The 24600-nt window shown below is 45.3% G+C and overlaps 7 protein-coding genes across 7 annotated transcripts; 3 read left to right on the top strand and 4 right to left on the bottom strand.

Annotated features, from left to right (window-relative positions):
- Nucleotides 1–670: 670 nt before the first annotated feature.
- On the bottom strand, nt 671–4586 carry N7455_008964 (uncharacterized protein; the record flags this gene model as incomplete). The annotated part of the gene is made up of 5 exons (XM_065606045.1): nt 671–725; nt 3541–3603; nt 3963–4008; nt 4255–4290; nt 4538–4586. 5 exons carry the CDS (start codon nt 4584–4586, stop codon nt 671–673), a joined length of 249 nt encoding a protein of 82 aa, XP_065460994.1.
- A 2363-nt stretch (nt 4587–6949) lies between these two features.
- On the top strand, nt 6950–9938 carry N7455_008963 (tetratricopeptide repeat protein; the record flags this gene model as incomplete). The annotated part of the gene is made up of 2 exons (XM_065606044.1): nt 6950–7058; nt 7114–9938. 2 exons carry the CDS (start codon nt 6950–6952, stop codon nt 9936–9938), a joined length of 2934 nt encoding a protein of 977 aa, XP_065460993.1.
- Nucleotides 9939–10624: 686 nt separating this feature from the next.
- Nucleotides 10625–11680, bottom strand: N7455_008962 (uncharacterized protein; the record flags this gene model as incomplete). The annotated part of the gene is made up of 3 exons (XM_065606043.1): nt 10625–11330; nt 11378–11528; nt 11590–11680. 3 exons carry the CDS (start codon nt 11678–11680, stop codon nt 10625–10627), a joined length of 948 nt encoding a protein of 315 aa, XP_065460992.1.
- Nucleotides 11681–12298: 618 nt separating this feature from the next.
- N7455_008961 (uncharacterized protein) lies at nt 12299–13303 on the top strand (the record flags this gene model as incomplete). The annotated part of the gene is made up of 1 exon (XM_065606042.1): nt 12299–13303. The coding sequence occupies one exon, from the start codon at nt 12299–12301 to the stop codon at nt 13301–13303; it is 1005 nt and encodes a 334-aa protein (XP_065460991.1).
- Nucleotides 13304–19655: 6352 nt separating this feature from the next.
- On the top strand, nt 19656–21281 carry N7455_008960 (uncharacterized protein; the record flags this gene model as incomplete). Its single annotated transcript, XM_040960506.2, has 2 exons — nt 19656–19921; nt 19988–21281. The coding sequence occupies 2 exons, from the start codon at nt 19656–19658 to the stop codon at nt 21279–21281; spliced, it is 1560 nt and encodes a 519-aa protein (XP_040809007.2).
- Nucleotides 21282–21408: 127 nt separating this feature from the next.
- On the bottom strand, nt 21409–21718 carry N7455_008959 (uncharacterized protein; the record flags this gene model as incomplete). The annotated part of the gene is made up of 2 exons (XM_040960562.2): nt 21409–21503; nt 21577–21718. 2 exons carry the CDS (start codon nt 21716–21718, stop codon nt 21409–21411), a joined length of 237 nt encoding a protein of 78 aa, XP_040809034.2.
- A 315-nt stretch (nt 21719–22033) lies between these two features.
- Nucleotides 22034–22588, bottom strand: N7455_008958 (uncharacterized protein; the record flags this gene model as incomplete). Its single annotated transcript, XM_065606041.1, has 1 exon — nt 22034–22588. One exon carries the CDS (start codon nt 22586–22588, stop codon nt 22034–22036), a length of 555 nt encoding a protein of 184 aa, XP_065460990.1.
- Nucleotides 22589–24600: the final 2012 nt, after the last annotated feature.

The following is a 24600-nucleotide window of genomic DNA, read 5'->3' as shown; positions in this document are numbered from 1 at the left end:
TTCTTGGTCTATATTGATGTGCGTCATTCCAATAATATCAAGTAAAACCCTAGTTCTTTCACTATGTCTAACAAGAAAATGAATGAATGGATGAATTCCTTTATCCTTGTTTTCAGTCACAGACTTAGATTCAATCCCTGGCTGCAATTTACCTGCCTGTTGTCCCGTTGTTCTACTGAAACTTGTGGTGGAAAATATCTTTCAGTCAACTCCCAGATAATTGTTGTGTTTTGTCATTTAATCAAATCCATTATCTCTTCAAATGGTATCTTGAACTGAGTAACCAGCCTCAAAGGTTCATAAAGATTAATGTATGGGCGGATGGCGACTCGCTTACCTATTACGTTAATAGTTATCTCGAAAGCCTTAATTCAGGTGCCTCATTAATATTACGTAAATTCCGCACCGAGCATATAATATAGTAGAGCATTTTGTATTCAAGGCGTATTTCAATCCACACATAGTCTCAACATTTGTTCGAGGATAAGGGAAACCGCACAGGGAAAAACCTTATCGAGACCAATCAGTATTGCTGACTTGCATATTAATCCAAGACCTAAAGGCAACCATGAAAAAGCATTTCAGCCATGACAACACATCTCAGATATATAGTCAAAATTTTGCTTTTGTTGAAAGGGAAGGTTTGAGGGCTAATGCCTTCAAAATATTCTTACCCAAATTCATCTGCGGGATTGAGATAGGTGGAATTACTACCGAGAAGGTTACTGTTAGTCGAGTCATTGAGAACGTATGGATAAATACTCACTTTCTGTCCCACCAGATCCATTAGCTACTGTTCACTTGTTAACAGCATGAATATAGAGGTTCACTCACCTTCTGTTGCAGCCGGACCCATTAGCTAGTTGCATGTATCAACTCCATCAATATTCGGATATACACTCACTCCCTATTCCACCCAGATCAATCAGCCGGTTCTCAGTTGTCAACAGCATAAATATAGAGATAGAAACTTACTCTCTGTTCCACCCAGACCCATCAGCCAGTCTTCAGTTGTCAACAGTATCCATTTAGGGGCATTCACTCACTCCCTGTTCCACCCAGACCAATCAGCCAGTTTTCAGTTGTCAACAGCATTCATTTAGGGATATTCACTCACCATCTATTTCATTAAGGTTAATCAGCCAGTATTTAGTTGTCAACAGCCTTTATTTAGGGACATTCACTCACTCCCTGTTTCAGCGGGATCCATCAGCCAGTTCTCAGTTGTCAACAGCATAAATATAGAGATATATACTTACTCTCTGTTCCGCCCAGATTCATCAGCCAGTCTTCAGTTGTCAACAGTATCCATTTAGGGACGCTCACTCACTCCCTGTTCCACCCAGACCCATCAGCCAATTCTCAGTTGTCAACAGCATTCATTTGGGAATATTCACTCACCATCTATTTTATTAAGATTCATCAGCCAATCTTCGGTAATCAAAAGCATTCATTTAGGGACATTCACTCACTGGCTATTCCATCGAGATTCATCAGCCAGTCTTCAGTTATCAACAGCCTTCATTTGGGGACATTCACTCACAAGCTATACCACTCACATCCATCAGCCAGTCTTCAGTTTTCAAGGGTATTTATTTAGGGACATTCACTCACAATCTATTTCACCCACATCCATCAGCCAGTCTTCAGTTGTCAACAGCATTCAATTAGGGACATTCACTCACTGCCTGCTCAACCCAGATTCGTCAGCCAGTCTTCAGTTATCAATTGCATTCATTTAGGGACATTCACTCACTGCCTGTTCCACCCAGATTCGTCAGCCAGTCTTCAGTTGTCAACAGCATTCAATTAGGGACATTCACTCACTGCCTGTTTCACCGAGATTCATCAGCCAGTCTTCAGTTATCAACTGCATTCATTTAGGGACATTCACTCACTGCCTGTTTCACCGAGATTCATCAGCCAGTCTTCAGTTGTCGACAGCTTTAATTTAGGGACATTCACTCACCCCCTGCTCCATCAAGACCAATCAGTCAGTTTTCAGTTGCCAACTGCATTCATTTGGGAATATTCACTCACCATCTATTTCATTCAGATTAATCAGCCAGTCTTTAGTTGTCAACAGCCTTTATTTAGGGACATTCACTCACTCCCTGTTTCAGCGGGATCCATCAGCCAGTTCTAAGTTGTTAACAGCATAAATATAGATATATATATACTTACTCTCTGTTCCGCCCAGACTTATCAGCCAGTCTTCAGTTGTCAACAGCTTTAATTTAGGGAACGTTCACTCACAATCTATCCCATCCAAATCCATCAGCCAGTCTTCAGTAATCAAACTCCACTAAAATTCGGGTGTATACTCACTCCCTATTCAAACCAGATCCATCAGCCAATTCTCAGTTGTCAACAATATTTATTTGGTGACATTCACTCACAATCTATATAACCCACATTCATCAGTCAGTCTTCAGTTCAGTTGCAGACAGCTTTTGTTGAGGGATATTCACTCACCATCTATTTCATTCATATTAATCAGCCAGACTTCAGTTGTCAACATTATTCATTTAGAGAAATTCACTCACTTCCTATTCCACCCAAATCCATCAGCCAGTCTTCAGTTGTCAACTGCCTTTGTTGAGGGATATTCACTCACCATCTATTTCATTCAGATTCATCAGCCAGACTCCAGTTGTCAATAGTATTCATTTAGAGATATTCACTCACTCCCTGTTCAAACCAGATCCATCAGCCAGTCTTCAGTTGTTAACAGCATAGATATAGAGATATATACTTACTCTCTTTTCCGCCCAGATTCATCAGCCAGTCTTCACTTGTCAACTGCATTCATTTGGGGACATTCACTCACTGGCTATTCCACCGAGATCCATCAGCCAGTCTTCAGTTGCCAACAGCCTTTGTTGAGGGATATTCACTCACCATCTATTTCATTCAGATTCATCAGCCAGACTCCAGTTGTCAATAGTATTCATTGAGGGACATTCACTCACTGGCTATTCCACCCAGATCCATCAGCCAGTCTTCAGTTGCCAACAGCCTTTGTTGAGGGATATTCACTCACCATCTATTTCATTCAGATTCATCAGCCAGACTCCAGTTGTCAATAGTATTCATTGAGGGACATTCACTCACAATCTATATCACCCAAATCCATCAGCCAGTCTTCAGTTGTCAATAGTATCCATTTAGGGACATTCACTCACTCCCTGTTTCACCGGGATCCATCAGCTAGACTTCAGGTGTCAACAGCATTCATTTAGGGACGTTCACTCACTCGCTGTTCCAATCAGATCCATCAGCCAATTCTCACTTATCAAGAGCATTCATTTAAGGGACATTCACTCACTGCCTGTTCCACCCAGATTCGTCAGCCAGTCTTCAGTTGTCAACACCATTCAATTAGGGACATTCACTCACTGCCTGCCCAACCCAGATTCGTCAGCCAGTCTTCAGTTGTCAACAGCATTCAATTAGGGACATTCACTCACTGCCTGTTTACCCAGATTCATCAGCCAGTCTGCACCTATCAACAGCATAAATATACAGATATAGACTCACTGTCTGTTCCGCTCAGATTCATTAGCCAGTCTCCAGTTCTCAACAGTGTTTTCATTGAGACATCTACTCACCTTCTTTTGAGGCCGAATCCATCAGCCAGCCTTTACCTTTTAACAGCATTTATATAGAGGCATTGACTCACTTCCTACTCCACCCAGATCCATCAACAAATGCACTTATTAACAACATAGGTAGACAGGTATATACTCACTGGCTATTCCACCCAAATCCATTAGCCACTCTGCACTTGTCAAGATCATAGATATACAGATATATGCTCACTGGCTATTCCCCAGATTCATCGGCCAGTCTTCAGTTATCAGCAGCACGCAGTTAGGGACATTCACTCACTGCCTGTTTTACCCAGATTCATCAGCCAGTCTGTACTTATTACCGGCATAAATATACAGATATATACTCACTGTCTGTTCCGCTCAGGTCCATTAGCCACTCTTAACTTGTCAACAGCTAGGTTATCATAGAGATATTCACTCACACTCTTTTATAGCCGAATCCATCAGCCAATTTTCAGTTTTCAACAGCAGTATTATGATAATATTCACTCAACTCACCTTCTTTTGCAGCCGAATCCATCAGCTAGTCTGTACTTATCAACAGCATAATTAGAAAGACATATACTCACTGTCTGTTCCACCCAGATCCATTAGCCAATCTTCAGTTCTCAACAGTATTTCTATAGAGATATCCACTCACCTTCTTTTGAAGCCGAATCCATCAGCCAGTCTTCAGCTGTCAACAGCATTTATTTAGAGACATTCACTCACATCCTATTCCACCCAGATCCATTAGCCAGACTTCACTTATCAACAATATTTATTTAGGGACATTCACTCACCTTCTTTTGAAGCCGAATCCATCAGTCAGTCTTCAGCTGTCAACAGCATTTATTAGAGACATTCACTCACATCCTATTCCACCCAGATCCATTAGCCAGACTTCACTTATCAACAATATTTATTTAGGGACATTCACTCACTCCCTGTTCCATCCGGATCCATTAGCCAGTCCTCGGCCGTCAACAGCATTTATTTAGGGACATTCACTCACTGGCTATTCCACCGAGATCCATCAGCCACTCTTCAGTTGTCAAAAGCATTATTATAGATATGTTGAATCACCTTCTTTTGCACCCGAATTCATCAGCCAGTATGCACTTATCAACAGCATAGATAGACAGATATATACTCACTGGCTATTCCACCCAGATCAATTAGCCACCCTGCACTTGTCAAGACCATCAATATAGGGATATATACTTACTTCCTATTCCAGCCATATCCATCAGCCAATTTGGTATATTAACTCCATTAATATAGGGACATTCACTCACACCCTGCTCCATCCAAATCTGTCAATAAGTCTGTACTCAATCTCATCTTGCGTTTGTTTTCCGATCTGATCTCATTCACTAACCATGATCTTTATATTTTGATAATCTCGTTATCCTTGCGCCGCAAGCTCTGCCTTGAGTTCGAGATCGAAGTGATGTTTCAAACCTGTGTTGTGTTATGCAGGGATAGGATTCTGTGGGCTATGCCCTGGTTTTGTGGTACAGAGCCCCCATTCGGTTAAGTTGTCTGGGTCTCGCCCCGCCAAGAAAAGCGGAGTCATTTGACACCTTCTCCTATTAGGGGGGGGGGGGGGGCGATTTTCGGGCACGGATACCGTGTGGTGCCACGTCAGCAACGCTAAACAGTTGTCCAACACTAATGTCGTCTGAGCGATCAATGGACATGATTCATAAGATTGCGCGAGAGCGTAAAACTCGTCATTTTTCAACGTTCATTCGAAAAGTAGGAAGCGTGTATAACCTACATACGTCGGCATGAACCTGATCCCCTGATTGATCACTGAGCGCCCTGACAAGGCTGTGCGGGGCTAGGATTGGAGATCTGCCACACAGCTCTGAGTTTTGTGTTCGCGACCATGCCAAGTAAAGACCCGATGACGAGCAAGTCGCTGGCATCTTAGTACCAGCCGCTAGATAATGCACCTGCAGAAGAGAGGGGGCCTAGGGTGGGGGCTTAATCAGTGCCGACTTTTCTCTTTCATCACTTTAAAATGAAACTTGACTCTCGGCCAAAAATAGAAGAAGAGAAGGGGAAGAACGAAAGTCTACGATACAAAGGAAAAAAAAGGCCTAACCCATTGGAGTGGGAGCATTATAGTCAATGGTTTCTTGGGGTGCCCTTGACTAAAGGAGAAAAAAGTGGGGCGAGGGGGTACGGTAGGTTTGTTTTCGCGATTTTTGCGCAGTACAAATTCTATCCTTAACTGGCTAGATTTAAGAAGACCCCTGGCTAGAACCATTTAAATGATATGGTCAGGAACAAGACGATGACAAAACAGGTTCAAGCTGGGCGCCCCTCATTCTTGCTGTAAACATCTCTTTTCTTTAACACCCTCTGTTCACAGCGCAGATAGCCCCGAACTTATCCCCATCTAAGCGGCAGTTGATCAGTGATATTATCGAGTGCAACATGGAAGCTACTCAAATTGCTAATGCTGCTGAATGAAGTAAACCGTCTGTCAGATATATTCGCTCCAATCTACGGATTTCCAGCAGTCCCAAAGCACCCCCAATACCCTCCACCTCACATATGCTTAACGCGTCCTTTGCAATCACTTTTCTGAAAATTCTAGATTATATCTCAATGAGATTGCTCCTTTCCTCAAGGAGGAGTTTGATGTTTGCGTAGCCAACTCTACCATCAGCCGAGCCCTGCCAGCAAAATGCTGGCCCAAGAACACGATCCGGAAGCGGGGAAAAGAGCGAAACGCCGATTTATGAGACTATTATCTCCATAGTCTATCAGATTTTCAGTCGTACTATCTATCTAGTTTATATAGATGAATCGGGATGTGAGAAGCGGATAGGTGTAATTTATATCCAGCTACCGGCATGATAAAACATAAAAAAGCTGTCTTGGAAGACGTGAGATACTGTCTGTCCTCCCGTAACTGGATGATAGAGTTTCTTGAGCCCCCATCTTGCAGTGCTGTTTGGCGGGGCCCTTCCGTATGTCCGCCGGGGGCTTCTGCCTTTGCTGCGTAAACACAATTCGGTCGCCAATAGCACGAGATACCTCATGCAGTTCGAGATCCACGAATGGACATGATTCGTCGAGTTGCCTCATCCACCGATGCGGGCGGGCGCTTAATTCACCCCTGATGCCCTGGGGTGATGCCAAGGCATTTCTGCGGTCGCAAAAATGCCTCGTCATCCCTCCCCTCCTGTCACCGATTCTTTTGAATAACCGAGTTTCCAAACTTCGAACTATTTTACAGCCAAGCGATATCTTCGTATATCTGCTCATTTATCATTGCTTTCGCTGCGGCGCCAGTGTTGCCTGTTGTCAAACCGTTCATGGCGAGCATGGCGTCCGCAATGTCGTTTGGGTCAAATTGGGGGTTCCAGATGGGTGTGAACAACGGCCAGGTCACTAACCACTTCCACATGCCTGTTGAAGATATCGAAAATATCAATACTAGATCTCGTAAGTCAACAGAAAGTTCTACTTTTCGATATCAGACTTGTTAATTATTCCCAAGGTGGTCAAACTCAAGTCCATTATATAGTCCCATCATTTGACAATCGTCACTTTACCGGCCGTGAATCTACACTAGATGAGCTTAGGCAGAAGCTATTCATCCAAGCAAACACCAAAAAACTAGCCCTTTTCGGACTAGGTGGCATTGGCAAAACCCAAGTTGCTCTTCAGCTTGCCCGCTGGGTAAGATCACATATACCAGACTGCTCTATCTTTTGGGCCCCTGCACTTAGCGTGGAGAGTTTTGAGCAGGCATGTTGGCAAATTGCGAAAGAGCTTCAAATCCACCAAAATCCAGATGGTGAAAGTGCGATGGAATTGGTACGCCGACATTTAAGCTCCGACAAAGCCAGAAAGTGGCTGTTCATAGTCGATAATGCAGACGATGTGGACTTGCTTTTTGATGAACTTTATCAGTATTTCCCTACTGGCCAAAGAGGCGTCACTTTGCTCACTACTCGTTCTCGCGAGGTAGCGAAGTCTTTCGCCGAAAAAGATACTGTTCAACTCCAAAAGATGACAACAGAGGAAGGGATTGCATTTCTTACCAAGATTATTGGAGAAGATTCACTTTGCGGCCAAGAGTTCACTGTACAATTACTAGAGGAGCTAGAATTGCTACCTTTGGCTATTGTCCAGGCGGCTCATTATATTTCTCGGAATAATGGAACGATCACGCGGTATCTCGAACTTATGCATAAAACCGAAAAGGACCGGATGCGACTAGCGACACGGGAGTTCCGTGATAGCACACGCTACCCGAAAATGTCAAACGCGGTGACTGCCACATGGCTTATCTCATTCAATCAGATTAAGAGCTATGATCCCCCCGCTGCGGATTTATTGGAATTCATGTCCTACCTTGAGCCAAAGGCAATCCCACGATCACTTCTCCCTACTCTCGATTCGGAAGAGGAGATGGAGTACGCGATTGGTACGCTGTGCAGCTATGGATTTCTGACCGGGAGAGAGAAAAAGAAAATATTTGACATCCATAGTCTCGTGCAGCTATCAACACGAGTGTGGATAGCAGAGGCACAGAATAGTGCAGGAATTATCGCGACAGTGACGCAACATATGGATAAGTGCTTTCCATCTGATGAATACACCAATCGTGGGACATGGAGGATGTATCTACCCCACGCCCTTGAAATTCTCAGGAGAGAGGAAAGTAAAGGTTTAAGTGAGAGGTATAGCTTATTTTCCAAGGTCGGAAGATGCATCCTAGCGGATGGTCGAGCTAAAGAAGCTGCTGCTGCTTTGAGAGAGGTATGTATATGGAAGGAAGCAAATTATGATAAAGCAAATGCCTCTCGACTGGAAGCTCAAGATGCACTCGCACGAGCATATCGATCTAACGGCCAGATCAAGCAGGCCGTGGAGCTACTTGAGCATGTGGTCGCAGTGCGCAAGAGAACACTTGACGAAGAACATCCTGATCGACTGTTGTCCCTGGAGGCACTCGCAGGGGCATATGGATCCAACGGGCAGATCAAGCACGCCGTGGAGCTACTTGAGCATGTGGTCGCAGTGCGCAAGAGAACGCTTGACGAAGAACATCCCTCTCGACTATCTTCTGAGCATGAACTCGCAGGGACATATGGATCCAACGGGCAGATCAAGCAGGCTGTGGAGCTACTTGAGCACGTGGTCGCAGTGGAAGGGCGAACGCTTGATGAAGAACATCCCGATCGACTAGCGTCTCAACATGCGCTCGCAGGGGTATATCAACCCAACGGCCAGATCAAGCAGGCCGTGGAGCTACTTGAGCATGTGGTCGCAGTGGAAGGGCGAACGCTTGATGAAGAACATCCCGATCGACTAGCGTCTCAACATGCGCTCGCACGGGCATATCAATCCAACGGGCAGATCAAGCAGGCCGTGGAGCTACTTGAGCACGTGGTCGCAGTGGAAGGACGAACGCTTGACGAAGAACATCCCTCTCGACTAGCGTCTCAACATGCGCTCGCAGGGGCATATGAATCCAACGGCCAGATCAAGCAGGCCGTGGAGCTACTTGAGCATGTGGTCGCAATGCGCAAGAGAACGCTTGATGAAGAACATCCCGATCGACTAGCGTCTCAGCATGCGCTCGCAGGGGCATATGGATCCAACGGGCAGATCAAGCAGGCCGTGGAGCTACTTGAGCATGTGGTCGCAATGCGCAAGAGAACACTTGACGAAGAACATCCTGATCGACTGTTGTCCCTGGAGGCACTCGCAGGGGCATATGGATCCAACGGGCAGATCAAGCACGCCGTGGAGCTACTTGAGCATGTGGTCGCAGTGCGCAAGAGAACGCTTGACGAAGAACATCCCTCTCGACTATCTTCTGAGCATGAACTCGCAGGGACATATGGATCCAACGGGCAGATCAAGCAGGCCGTGGAGCTACTTGAGCACGTGGTCGCAGTGCGCAAGAGAACGCTTGATGAAGGACATCCCTCTCGACTATCTTCTGAGCATGCGCTCGCAGGGGCATATGGATCCAACGGGCAGATCAAGCACGCCGTGGAGCTACTTGAGCATGTGGTCGCAGTGCGCAAGAGAACGCTTGACGAAGAACATCCCTCTCGACTATCTTCTGAGCATGCGCTCGCAGGGGCATATGGATCCAACGGGCAGATCAAGCAGGCCGTGGAGCTACTTGAGCACGTGGTGGCAGTGCGCAAGAGAACGCTTGATGAAGGACATCCCGATCGACTAGTGTCTCAGGAAGCACTCAAAGGTGCGAAACGGTTGATTGATGCTGATATCAGAGGAAACTCAGCGGGATCTAGAGGCAGCCCAGCAGACATAGACTCAGATACCATTTGCTACCTGTAGTATCGGGCAAAAGACTTCGTCTTGTGAGTCTCCATCACCTGCACCTCGAGCTGCTTGGCCTCCTCCCACCGGCACTCATCCCAGTATGCTGTTGCCAACATGATTGTGCTATCGATGGAATCTTCATGTTCATCACCTAGCAAAATCATTCTATTATTTCTTGATTGAAATGCCATTTGTCTTGCATCTGTGATATTACCAATCTGCGACGCATACCATGCACCTTTAAAAAGCAGCAAAGCCCATTCAAGCAGACACTCCGGTGATGCTGGCTGTTGTGATATTGCGGATTTGACATGAGGAAAGAGCGGCCTACACCTCTCCCAACTTTCGGTATTCACCAGTGGGAAACCCGTCGCATAGGATTCTAATGAATTCACCCTTCCATTGATCTATTTGTTCATAAGCTTTCAACCACGCGCGCGTCGTCAGTTGCACCAGCCAGTGCATCGTAAAAAGAGTGCTGTTTTCAATCACAGATATAAATGAATAGTCCCTAAGAGTTGGGACGTCATCTTCAAAGTCGGGACCTGAATCTGATTCAGATGTCTCCCCGTCGCTGAAGTCACTTGGAAGTTCTGAACTTGATATGTAGTTGGCCTTGGGCTGATGCCCGAGAAGGTTCTCTGGTATTCCTTGTGCGCAGCAGGCGGCTTTGTTGGGCATATATAATCAAATGATATTTGTCACGTCACCAGAATTGAATTCTTAGCTTCCCAGTCCCGGTAGAGGTGACCCGCCTCTTGTTTCAAAAGCTTTGTTGCTTCACGGTCACTCCCTGGGTAATCTTTCAAGTATTGTGATACCGAAGACCGAGGCGCCCGATTTCGAATATAGCCAGCGGCTTTTACGATCGCTAGCGGCATGGACTCTAACGCGTTCACTAACTGTCCACTCTCTTGGCTCTCTTCTGGTTGTTCAAGCTTTCTCTGGCGAAGCTCTAGCGCTTCGGACTTTTCCATGGGTCTAACCTCAATAGAATCGCTGTGATGAACCATCTTCAACGCAACCTCTCTAGTCCGGCTCGTGATGATGATAGACCCATTTCGATTTCTAGGAACGTATTCTAAGAGTGGTTTTGTCGAGGCGTTCGTTGAGCCGCTCATCGGATCTCCCTTGCCTGCCACCGGAACCGAGCAAAGAAGCTGATCGTCATGGACAATATCAAGGATAGAAACCCAATTTCCTATCTTTTCATCGCGGAGCCAGTTTTCGACCAGTCTGAATATGTTAACTTTAGCATCTTGACGACCCGGGATTTTAACCAGGTCCGCGATGTCCCGGAAACTTTGCTCAAATCGGGCTTCATTGCTCGCATGGACCCAGAAAACCCATGTTGTCGGTGATTTGGATCGGACTTGGTAGGAGTATTCGATCGCAAGTTGCGATTTTCTTCGAGTTATCAGCAATAGACCACGTAAGAGCCGCAATACCCTTACCCAACACCGCCGAGGCCGATCAGCGCTATCCTCGACCCCGCGACCGAGTTCTTACTATAGATCTGATCAAGCAGTGTCTCGCGACGGACAAATTCCGGATCGCGCGTGAATGGTACAGTTGACAAAGGGCTGGGCGGAGTTTCTGCTCGCTCTAGAGGGAAGCGGTAATTAGTCAGTGGGCCTTGACATGTTCGGTTCCGTTCCTGACTTACCCGGTGGCAGATGGAAGTCTGCCGTGAATGTGCCATAATTGATTCCCACCTGGGCTCCATAGTTAACACCAGAGTGACTTGTCGACGCCATGATCGTATAAATTCGCCTGTCTGTAGTTCATTACAAGCTCTCTCTGGCTCTCAACTGAAGGAGGGGTACGTCATCAGGTGACTCGGCTCCACGGCGCTAAGACAGGAGACCAGATTTGCAGGCCACCCACGTCGAGCCGTGGGGCAGGACTAGCACATTTCCAGGAACCCGGTCGACCCGAGCCAGAACAGTCAATTCAAGCGCAGCACGCGACAATCAGCCCGGTACATACCCGCGGGGTGAAAAGCATGATTTGACAGTATCACGTCGAGAGCTTATTGCTGCCGGCTTTTTCAAGTACACGATGGATACTTCGAGATCGCATTTTGTTGTTGCTATGGTGAAACTAACGTATGGTTTTCCAGCTAAGCAACCACTTTTTTTTGAGGTCCGCAGCTTTGAGATGGGCCCCCAAGCTCCCCAGAACTGCGAGATCGCCAATGTCACGTGCATTTCCTAATAGCCAGCATCCCCCAGACTTTTCACCCAATTTCATTTTACCTGCTCACTGAGCAGAGGGGTGAGCAGACGGAGTCGCTTCCTGTGCCCCTCGGCCGTACCAGACCACTACGTCTGCCAACGCTCTCCTCCATTAACGTCCAGACTTCTGCTCGCAACATGGCGCCAAGACTCCCTCTCTCAAAGCTCGAAATGATCCAGGACATGATATCGAGCAAATCATTGACTGCCTCGCAAATGGCTAAAGCTGCTGGATGTAGTAAGCGTTCCATTATCAACATCAGCAACAACCTCCGCCAGTTTGGAAATGTCAGAGCACCCACAACTCGAGTAGGTCGACGACGGACCGTAACCCCTCCGATGATAGAAGCACTATGCGATCGCCTCCTCGAAAAGCCCGGGCTATATGTGGACGAGATGGCTATCTTTTTATGGGACGAGACGAGTTCCGCATCCAGGTCACGAATTCGAGTCTCAAGTAAAAGAACACGGAGCGATGGTGCTTTCACACCATTGGAAAGCTCAGGCCGGGTTACCACCAGGGAAGTGTGGAAGCTCATCGACAGCCTGAAGTTAATCATCCACCACCAAACTGCACTCATCGAATCCACAAAGGCCGAGATCGAGGGGGTCAAACACGACCAGAATGTCCTTCGTGACCAGAATGAGAAGCTTCACGAGGAAATCAGAGCTATGCGAGCTCAAATCGAAGCACTCCCACCAGCACCTTCGTCCAGAACATGGGCAGCAGTTACGGCCAGTGGCAACGTTGCCCGTCCCCAACAAACCGACTCACGGCCCGACAAGGACCTGAACTGCGTTCTTATTAGCACCCAACGATCATTTGTGGATCCAGCGGACAACAATAACAGCGATGGAAACACCTTCGGCCGATACCTTCCCACAGATACCGCTAACAACCACATCCGCACCGCGTTGATGAACGCTCCAACAGCTCAGGACGCCCAGGTCGCCGGGATTGGCACGACCAAGACAGGCTACGTGATTCGATTCAAGGATACCAAGTCGGCCGAGCTAGCCCGCAACAACACCGAATGGTTGAATAAACTAGGAAACAATACGAAAATAGTGAAACCACGATTCGGTATCGTTGTGTATCGCACCCTAATAGAGCATTTCGATTTAGGGAGTACAAACACCTAGGCTATTGAGAAAATCACTGGACGAAAACGGCCTTACGGGATAGGGCTTCTAAATCGAGGGAGTGGCCTAGCTCAAAAGGAAGGATAAAATATTAGGGAAATTCGTATCGCTTAGCATCTAGTTCGACTTAGCGGAGGGAGCTAAACGCATCCTTAACAACGGTCTTTTCGTGGGCTAGAGATACATTGGCAGTGTGGAACGCCGCGAGATTAAGAAAAAGAGATACTTCCGATACTAAAGTTTCGGATATCTAGCGTGGTTATACAAGGAAACACCACAGTGCGGACATTACGCGGGCCAATATAAACGGCAACGATACCCTCTAGGCGTCAGAGCGAGGTACCTCGACTACAGCGGAGAACACGCAACAGGAGACTGATAATATACGACCCCCGTATCTTTCAAACCCCGTTAACCCCGTTAATATTAGAGACAAACCTACGAGTACTACAGTTAAATATTATGAAATCGGGACTAAGAATGGAGGCCCTTATTAACGATCACTAAAGCTAAAACCTAGATATACTCCTGATCTAGGAACCGTCTATTACTACCTATCGCACCTACGTTAACTATAGCTCGTGGCACCTCTACCGTCCGATAACCGATACCGACGCAGCCCGATTTCGCAGCTTAATCTATATAAATCGGAGGGTCTCTATATCGTCATACCGACAAACCCTATACGACTACCTAGATATCTGTTGGATGCCTGGATGCCTAAGGCATCACATGTAAATAGAACCCAGATAGTTTGCCTGCTCTCTCGTCCTCTCTTTCTCCTCTTCGTCCACCAGAATACATACAGTGCTTTCTCTATGAACTTACACGTATTGTATCAGGTTATGAGCCTCTTTTGCTAGTTGGACCACTAGCAACTCTTTTCTCTAAAGCTATTTTCATCTGGAGACTTTTGACGATCTGACCCCACAGTGGATCCACCTTTGTGCGTGGTACACTACACGGATACGGATCCAGCCAATAACATCCAGGAAATCCTTCGAGCCCCGCCGGCAAAAGCTCCGTTTAGCTTTACAATCCAATCATGGCAGACGTCGCGACCGGAAATGTGGGGGACACCAACCCACAAACCCCCCCTCCCGGCGTACCGCCTAACACAATTGATCCCAATAAAGTCCCGTCCTTAAACGATCCGATCCAATTTGCGTAGGATGCTAGTGACAGCGAGGATGAGGATAACAAGCCGTCCTATCAGGGATATGGTCTGCCAACGATTGTAATAACCAAAATTCAGAAAGTAAGGACACTGGAGTATAATAACACTGATCTAAGTGGTTAGAAATAGGCACTAGCTTACCAGTTGATCCCATACGCTTTAGAATAGCTGCTAGAAAGCGACATTCCCCGACCTCCTAAGTAGACCTCTGCATAGCCCACAAATGGGCCCATACCCCCGGCCCAAAGCCCAACCCACAGTGGGCTATGGGCCCAATATTCAAAGCCCAACCCAACCCACAGCCCATTAATGGGGGCCCATAAGGCCCCCATCAAAGCCCATTTCTACGCACAAATACAGTCTTGGCATGCATAAAGTAGCTGATTAATAGCTGTATTTTACGCAAGTTCCAGCCTGTATATTCAGTATTATTATATTATCACCATCAGAAGTACAATATTGTAGGAATTGAGTAGATATTATACTGAATTCAACATCATGATGCCAGATTTCATACAAAATCACCCAAAAAAGATCCAATTTGACCATGAATTCATACTATTATAGCGTACTGAGTATCAGTATGAAGAGATATATATATTATCTAGATTGAACTAGGTGCATCTTTCTGTTGAAGTATAAAACCAAGTATCAAATTCATATTTTGTAGGTTTATATGACTGAACTTTATACTGACGGATACCTATCTCTCCTTCTTTGTTTCTGCTTTTATAGATAGGTGATATTATAGCTGATCTCGAGGTAATAGAGGTTTAAAAATATATCCTAAGCCATCGGGTGAAATTTTTTGGATTATAATATTGCGAAATGGACCGGGAAATGGGCTGGGAATGGGCTATCTATAGGCTTTTGATAGGCTAAGCCCACTTAATATGCACGATGTAGCCAATCATATACGAGTATTATAATCATACGTTTCAATTCTGACTAGCACTATAATGAATCCTCTGTTTATTGCATCAATTTGCTGTTTAATGCTACTATCAAGATTCAAGAAGTGGCCTTTTGTAATGTATGACCTTGAAGCTATCCCCCTAAAGCCCTATATCCTTCCTACTATACATTTTATACTATATATCTTCATCTTTGAATCAATCTTTATTATTGAATCGTCAACTGATTATGTCGTAAAGCCAGCAAGCCGAGTTTGGATCATCTCAGTTCGACCCATTTGAACCTGACCTCGATACTATATCATTTACTACCTCTTATTAGGTATCTAGCAGCTACTACCGTAGTCGTTTATCGTTTCTTCAGCCGTCTATTCCTTCGTCAATTGCCTTAGAAGTAGAACATTTTCAGTGCTTTTAACGAGTTAGTCTTGGTAGAATAGGTACTTATTTTCTTTTCGACGCGATAAATCACAGTAATTGGGTTGATTGGTGGTTATAGACCGACTATAGATCTACTAACACGATAATTTTATGGGACTCCTAGCATGGTTCTGCTTCGGAGACTTAGAAATAGTATGAATAAGTGGCGTATATAGTTTCTGGGAGCCCGAAGGTGATGTGTAAGCGTTACGGTCTTATCCTTGAGCATCCTTATGGCACTAAGAAACAAACTGGTAACGAGAGTACTGAAAAGGTTAACCGTTATAGTATAACGACTATTACTCGTTATCTGGAAACTGTAGCTTATAAAAAAGCTACAGGGATACGGAAGCAAAAGGGGGTAATAAGAGGGTTTATTTAATCGGTATATATAGTCCTATCCTTCTTTTATACTACTTACTTATATCAATATTAATATAGGGTTATACCGAAGCGGAAGTATCTTTCTCGTAAGAGGACTAGAACGATCAACTCCTATAATTTATTACTATCAACCGACTCTTATTCCGACTTATCGAAAACCTATCCTTTCGTCTCTTAATTTCGTAATTATAGTTAGCCCTAAGCCCTTTAGATATACTATACGCTACTACAATTCAACGTCGGCTATCTCTTCGTATAAAAGAGCGGCAAAAGAATATACTTAGGATGCTACCGGAGTATATAAGGATCTTAATTGTATTAGATTGTTAGACATCTCTATTTGGGCAAGGATTTATAGCTATTACTGGCTATTTTATCGATACTAACTGGGTCTACCGCGAGGTGCTACTCGGTTTCAAACCCCTTTATAGAACACATTCCGGTATAAACCTAAGTATAACTGTTATACAGACGGTTACTCAGCATAAAATTGAGGACCGGATATTTAGATTGACCACTGATAATACGTCGAATAATAAGACTCTGGTTAATACACTACAGCAATCTTTGCTACAACAATCTTTATCTAATACACGGGATATCAATATCATCCGTATCCCCTATCTTATATATGTGATCCAATTGAGTTTGAACTAGCTACATGACCGTCTCAAAGCAGTCCCTCAGAATGAGACTACAGAAACCAAATAGACTAAGCAACAAGTTACTCTCGTAAGGGCGAATACAAAAAAACGGGATATCTCGCATACTTTAAAAAGAATACAAGCACTTGCTGTATATATCCGCGCTAGTCCTCAGCGCCGAGATTCATTTATCGCACTTCAACCTTTAGGGCAAGGGATTATGCTTCTCCAAGATATAAAGACTCGGTGGAATTCAACATATCTTATACTCCGGCGAGCTAAGAGACTCCGTATCTTTATTATACAATTCTGTGATCAGTTCAATAAGCAAGACTTCGCACTAGATGATAATCAATGGCGTCAGATTGACTATCTTCTTTATCTTATAAAGCCATTCTTTGATTATACACTTGCTCTCTCAAAGACACGAGATATAACATCACATCTTGTCTTTGAGATCTATAATTTGCTATTTGAGCATATTGAACGATCAAAAAGACAATTAAAACGAAAGCGAGTTGTATGGAAGCAGCAGATGCTTACTTCTCTCGATACTAGCTAGTTAAAATTACGCGACTACTACAAGGAGACTGATAAAATGCGAGGGTATATCTATACAGTTTATACAATACTGTCGCCGGATAATAGATTCCAATTCTTTCTTTCTGATAACTAGTCCGACGCTAAAGAGCTACAGGATTAGTATCGAGTAGCATTCTAGGATACACTTACTCTAATCTAGGAACGTCTTGATAGTACTAAGGGCCCGTAAGGGTCTTCTACATCGACACTAAGATCAGTTCTTCACAATCTTGTTCGAAGCCAGAAATCTATCCCTAAGTCAAAGCCGGTTGTTAATAAAATAACGCAGTATCTTAATAGCAGTAGGTTGAATCCTTCCGATCACTTATCTAATAGATACTAATATTGATATAGATATAACTAATTCGGAGCCGCTCTCATTCTGGAAAGAGAATGAATCTCGTTTCCTAGCTATCGCTTCACTTATACGGGATTATCTTGCAATCCCAGCAACGGGTGCTGGTGTGGAACGTCTGTTTAATACTACGCGCGATATCTGCCATTATCGCCGCGGCTCTTTGAAATCGGGCACCATCGAAGAGCTAATGCTATACCTCTGTACATCTAAGTTTGACCTTAATATATAGGAAGCGGAGGAATTGAAGCAGTTCTTTACTTCTAATAAGATCGACGTATTGATGGAAGAGAAGGATGAGACGCCGGATGATGTTGAGATTGATGAGATTAGTGATACTGAAGAACAGGGTGATCTATCTAGGGATTTGATAGATATTGATAACTACAGTCTTGACGGAGATGATGATGATACTGCTGCACCACAATTACCGACTACTCATACTTAGCAGCGTACATCAGGGAGGAAGAGGATGCGAGTTGAGGATGATATGTATGAGCATTATTAATATAATTCAACCACCTAGCATCTATCACTTAATATCTTCTCAATCAATCATATAAGCTTATAAGAAGAAGATGGTTCATGTACGGCTTAGACGGTAATTGGAATACCCAAAAAAACCAGGGAAAAATGCATTACTTATGCAGCCGCGATACATTGGTATGTTTGTATTGTTTGATGAATAATGGGGGCCCATTATGGGCCGAAATGGGCCCTGTGGGCTTTCACTCTGGGCCCATAACCCACCGATGGGCTCGAAGGATGGGCCCAAAGCCCAACCCATTCGTGGGTTGGGTTGGGTTGGGCTATGGGCTTTGTGGGCTATGCAGAGGTCTAGGTGTCACCTAGGTGAGCAAGAGGGTGACGCCGCTTTTGATTGGCGTCACCCTGTACACCCAGGGTGAGTGTGGAATAGAGATGGTGTGCACGAGGGAGGTGCGCGAGTGAGCGGGAGGGGCCATGATCCTCCGGGTCAGCGCATTGGCCGCTCAGGCCTACAGTGATATACCATTGGGTATGGCTGCAACTCTGGAACATTTATCTCTTGGCCTATGCACAGCCTCGTTAGTGTGTTCTATCCTCACAAATACTCATGTGTCCAAAATTGTTATCATTGGCTGACCCATCAGACGTTTTCCACACAAAATAAGGGTCCGTGTATCTCGTTAACAGTTTCGTACCCCCCGGCTTTCTTCCAGAAAGTATTTCAGACAAGTCCGGCAAACTCGGAGTCCGGATTAAACCGGGGCTCGAGCGTCCAAAGTGGATATGCGTTCAAGTAGGCCATACATAACCCCAGGAACGGAGATGTGAGTGTGAACGGGGGTGTTGCCAGTTGGCGCTCTCTCGGGGCGGTGTTCCTCTTCTGAATTGTAACACAAATTAGTCCAATAACAGCCTGTATTGCAATATCCGGATTTCTTTCCAACGTGCAAAATTATACTTTTTCTTTCCCAAGGCACGGCCCGCACGGGTATTGATCGCTCTAGACCCCGTAGTCTCAGCCTCGAGCATGTGTGGACGGAAATATGGGGTACATCGGGCCAATCATGTGGCTCGTTGATAAGAAAAAAAAACATTAGATCGTGATAGGTTGAAGATGTGTGAGAATGCGCCATCGATTGATTGTCTGCCGTGTCAAATGCAAAAGGACATGTAACCTTCCAAGGTTGGCAAGTAATATTATGTGAAATTCTGTCTAAGCTTTTTTAATCTACGCCTAGGATATTGTGTGTTGGATCCCTCACGTGATGCACCATGTTGGCTCTTAAATTGTCTCTTCATTTGCTTTGTTTCCCTTTTTCCTCTTTGTACCTGGGATATCTCAGCAGTTGAGAAGAGACTGTTGGTACATTCCAACCACTTCACACTGATGTCTTTCATCGACGGGGCTACTACCCACCCAGTCCCTCTTTTATCTTCACTTGAGCAGCAATTGCCTGACAAAGAGCATGTGACTGCGGCAGAAAGCGAGAATGAAAGGGCTGGTGAACTACCATTGGAACATGCCATCGGAGAAGGCGATTCAGATGTTATCCTCGTGGATTTCGAGGAGAACGACCCAGAAAACCCCTTAAACTGGTCGTCAACGCATAAATGGCTGATTGTGTTTGTTGTCTCATGGATGGGTTTCGTTAGGTAGGCATCTTTTCTTTTTTTGTCTCGTAGGTCTTTGTACCCTCCGTCATCGACTGACCGAATTAGTGTCTTTTCGACAATGACAATTGTACCTACGACGCCACAGATCTTACAAGAGTTTAATTCGCATAGTAAGGTCGACCAGACCTTACTCGTCACGATTTGGGAGCTTGGAGAAGGAATCGGTCCGTTTTTCATTGCACCGCTCTCCGAAAGATTCGGTCGGCTTCCTGTCTTCCATATTGGAAATTTCCTCGCGCTCCTTTGCTTGATCGCTAGCGCCCTGAGCGTAAACATTCCTATGTTGATTGCGTTCCGATTCCTAACGGGTTGCTTCCTATCCATTCTCACTCTCGGGCCCGCCATCGTCGGGGATCTGTTCCAAATGGAACGAACCGGCCAGGCAATGGCATTAGTTATGGGGACTCAAATGATAGCTGATTTTATCTCACCTATCGCCGGATCGTATATCGCACAAAGCCTAGGTTGGCGATGGTCGATTTGGCTAGCAGCTATTATACTTGGATCCTTCAGCTTTCTATTGCTGACTATGCTCCGGGAAACATATACAGTGGTGATTCTGAGGCGAAAGGCGGAGAGGTTGCAAAAGGAGTGTACGGATAAGAAGAAGTATCATTCGAAACACCAAGCCGTTGTCGACGAATCCACTATGCTCGAACGCGCTATAAAACCAATGCAGATACTGGCACAGTCCCCTATCCTCATTTTGACCACGAGCTATATGGCCATAACATACGCATTGGTCTCATTGATTCTTGCCACGCTCACGGAAAACATGGAAACGACATACCCTAACGTATTCTCTAGCGGCTCTGTTGGCTTGACTTTTTTAAGTCTCGCGATCGGTAACACTGTCGGTTTGATCTTCTACATTCTCACCTCCGACCGCTATATGATCCATAAGCGAGAAACGAAGGGCGGCGCATTCAAACAGGAATCCCGACTGGTTCATCTAATTTTTGCCGCAATAATTCTCCCTATCGGCTTCCTGGTCTACGGGTGGACATTACATTTCCATGTTCAATACATCGTACCGCTCATCGGGACGTGCGCTGCAGGATTCAGTATGACGCTTTCTGCCATACCGGCTGAAACATATGTGGTGGATGTTTATGAAATTCATGGTGCATCCGCTATAGCTGGTGGTGTCATCTTCCGAGCGATTGCTGGCGCTTTTCTGCCATTGATTGGCCCGGCTTTATATGATAGTATTGGACAGGGCTGGGGTAACACCGTTCTAGCTTTGATCGCCGCCGCTTTTATTCCTCCCTTGGGCTTACTGATGAGATACGGAGACTGGTTCCATAGTAAAGAGCGGTTTGGAAAGTCTAGGCGATAGGTTCAAATGTTGGGTTTAGGGTTGTGATCCATAGTACATGTGTAAAAGTTTGAATGGTATATTCATTATACACCGCTACTGTACAATGCACATGCACGTGTCTGGTCAAGGCGTTTGAGAACTACATTCAGTCGAAGTAAACAAATACTCTAGCTTCAATACTCTCCCGCAATTGTGTCTCATTAGTATTGCGAGCGTCGTAAAACGCCGTATGGGGAACCCCTGATTCAATAAGTTTTAGTGTCAAAATTCGAGGAAATGAATTCTCTAGGCCATATGGTAAAATTCATCATACCTGCTCGGTTCTCTTGGGAATCTGCCTGTACGAAGGCGATTACCTCGTCGGCCTGCAAGCCATGCCAATAGTACCATTTGTGACTACCGTCAAAGTATATGCGGGTATTTTCGTTAAGGTAGTTACTAGTAACAATGTCCATTGTAGTGGTCTGGGATTCATAGTCCACGGTGCTGCGGTCGCAAACCGTCAGAGGAAAGTCGTATACTGGTCCTCTTATTGGCTTCCAGAGGCTGATGAGATGGAGAGTAAGCTTTGCGGTGCATTCCTTTCTGGGAGTCAAGGCAGATGTACTTTACGACCACGAATCTTGAGTAACTCTTTGGGGAAATATTAAAATGCTTAATGCTGCATTTCGCAGCCGAGGATGCCGTCATATCTGAGCATATGAATTCAATGAAAGGGTCAGTATACACGTGGATGCAGTCCAAATGCGCAAATGTTATATGAAAGATCATCAGCGCGTACCAATGTGCACATAATCGCTCGGTTGATTTGTGTTAAGCTCGTGTCGTTCTAAGCTCTCAGATAGCCAAAGAGGGTGACGTTTGCGAACCTGGTTCCCGCACGTCAGCATTCCGAAATGTTTAATCTTCAAACGATCTGGCCTTTCGCTCACTGTGTGCTCTAGGACTTCAATTCGCGCAGCATTTGGGAACAAATGCCGGGCAGCTGATTTGTATTTCGGGTATAGAACTTCCTCTACTTTCTTATCGTCGCAATACTCCTCAGGTGTCAAAGAACAATCAAGGTGCAGCTGAGTAAACCCCTTCTGAAGGAACATCTCTCTCGATGGAATCTGCAGATTCCGAGCATTACGGATGTGGACGATTCGATCATCGGGCGATGTGTTTGTTGGAGGAATATCAGACTTGTAATTGAAGTGTAAATAATATGGCTTCACCAACCGGTGCTGCTCGTCTCTCGCAAGATACTGGATCTTCGCTTTGAACGAGTCATCACAGTCAACGACAGTCATTACTGCCGCATTGAGCTCAGGAGACTCCGGCATTCCTTCAAAGACAGTAATATCCTTTCCAATATTCCCTATAAAGGCAAGTGCGGTTCAAGAGGTACTGTATAAGCTGATTAGATTGTATATAAATTGTGACAAAACCCAGTCACTGATTTTTGAATCTTAGGCCGGGCTTACGCGTGTTGGAAGTTGAACGGAGCACGGAGAAAACGCAACGCCGAGCCAAAGGAATTCCAAATTAACAAAGGCGAATGGGTGTTTTGGGTAGATTTCTCATTTGCTACCCTGCATTGTCGTATATTGCTGCAGTTTATTGCGCATTATTGCGCATCATTGCAGTTTCTCGCGCACCCTTCCCAATCAAGAATCTGATCCATTGGATATACTCAGGGGCCAGACTGTGATTGGCTAGGTGCTTATCTCCCAAATTTGGAAACAAGGTTGGAACCTACCTACCTAGGTAGGTAACGAAGCGGGGAACCTTGGAAGGTTACGTTACGTACGGGAATATCCGTAGCGGCACCCAATCGGATTTAGGAATGAAGTGCGACGATCGGATAAGGGTCGACGCACAAAAGGCCTTGGGAAGCTTGGTTACGCACTAATGCACTGTAACCCGAATCCATGGCCTTAGACCGGGACATCATCCGTCCAATCATACCTTGACATTTTCCCAAGGTACACATGCATCTGTTGACTGAGAAGAACCGGAAGGCCAACCATGCATATTATTTACACTTCAGGCAGCGCGTGTAAGACGTGCTAGGCTAGGATCTCATCCTTCGAACTGTCCAGACGTCTAACAGGGATGAACCGGGACAAAGGATTGCGCAATATTTCCTTGATCGAGAAGATAATATGCTGTCCAATGCAACGTGGCTCATGCGGGTTTCTTACTCCAGGGATACAGGGCGAAGGGAATTCCCACGCGTTGGGACTGACTACCAGCCGGGCCTATCTATCACTGCGCCCGAATTCAATGTTCGGAGTCAACGTCCGCGTCATTTCACATGCACACCCCTGTGTGCATACATACTCGCGTGCTCGTTTTTATGCGCGACGTGCGAATTGGTATGGCCTGGGTTGACATCGTGATGCACATGTGAATGCTCTCTACGGCGCACTCATTGGACATCAATTGATCCAACTTTGGTTTGTTTGAACCTTCTAAGGGTGGAATTCAACCCGGTTACCTCGATTCAAACATATATAAGCCCTTAGCTCCCCCTCAGACTATCATCCATCATCCCCAGATACTATCGATTCCACTCTCACATAAAATACTCCTACAGAACTTACTCACGGTTTACAAGCCCGCACTCTTCAAATATGGTACGATACCTGGAGTGCCTTGGAAATTCGAGATTGAATGTTCAGTGATACATGAGATATGTACATATTGCTAACTGAGGTCCAGCCTCAATCAGTTAACAACACGACTGAGGAGAGACTCAGCCATGGAAGACGATGCAGGAAGTTCAAAACCTGTACAGGCCAGAGCCTGCCCCTCGTGATGCGAATGCCGACACCGCCGCCGATACCGACTCCAAGGAGATTGAAGACGAGCCTTTGAAGCTCAATGGCCTCAAGCTGCAATTCAACTCCGCAAGATCCAACATTGCGAATGTGGAGGAGAAACACTGAGCATTGAAGACCCGCGCTATCATACTCGGGGCCACTGAGAGAATTTGGCCTTGAGCAAGGCCTGACAGACCCATTTGTCATTCATTTGCTATACGTGGACTAGCCCGTTTTCCTTCTTGTTAGAAAGAACAATATTTAAATATTGGAATCCAACATGTCTGCACACAACACTCGAACCTGAAAAACCTTTCATTAGAGAGTAAAACGTTTAAACTAAGATGCGGGGGACAGAGGTCACTAAGGTTTCAGGGCTTCTGAAAGATGCCTATCCAAGATTTTCGTGAAAGAGAACACAAAAAAGGTTTGATAGGCTCTGGAGTAACATCAATATCTCTTCAAAAACCACTTAAAGCTCGATTTGATCAGTTTGTTTGCGGTCAATGGATGTTGTTCGTAATCTTTAT

Source organism: Penicillium solitum (genome assembly GCF_028829755.1).
Source record: "Penicillium solitum strain IBT 25940 chromosome Unknown utg000005l_segment0_segment0, whole genome shotgun sequence".
Classification (NCBI taxonomy): Eukaryota; Fungi; Ascomycota; class Eurotiomycetes; order Eurotiales; family Aspergillaceae; genus Penicillium; species Penicillium solitum.
Note: the sequence above shows the minus strand (reverse complement) of the source record. Positions and strands in the feature narration are given on the sequence as shown.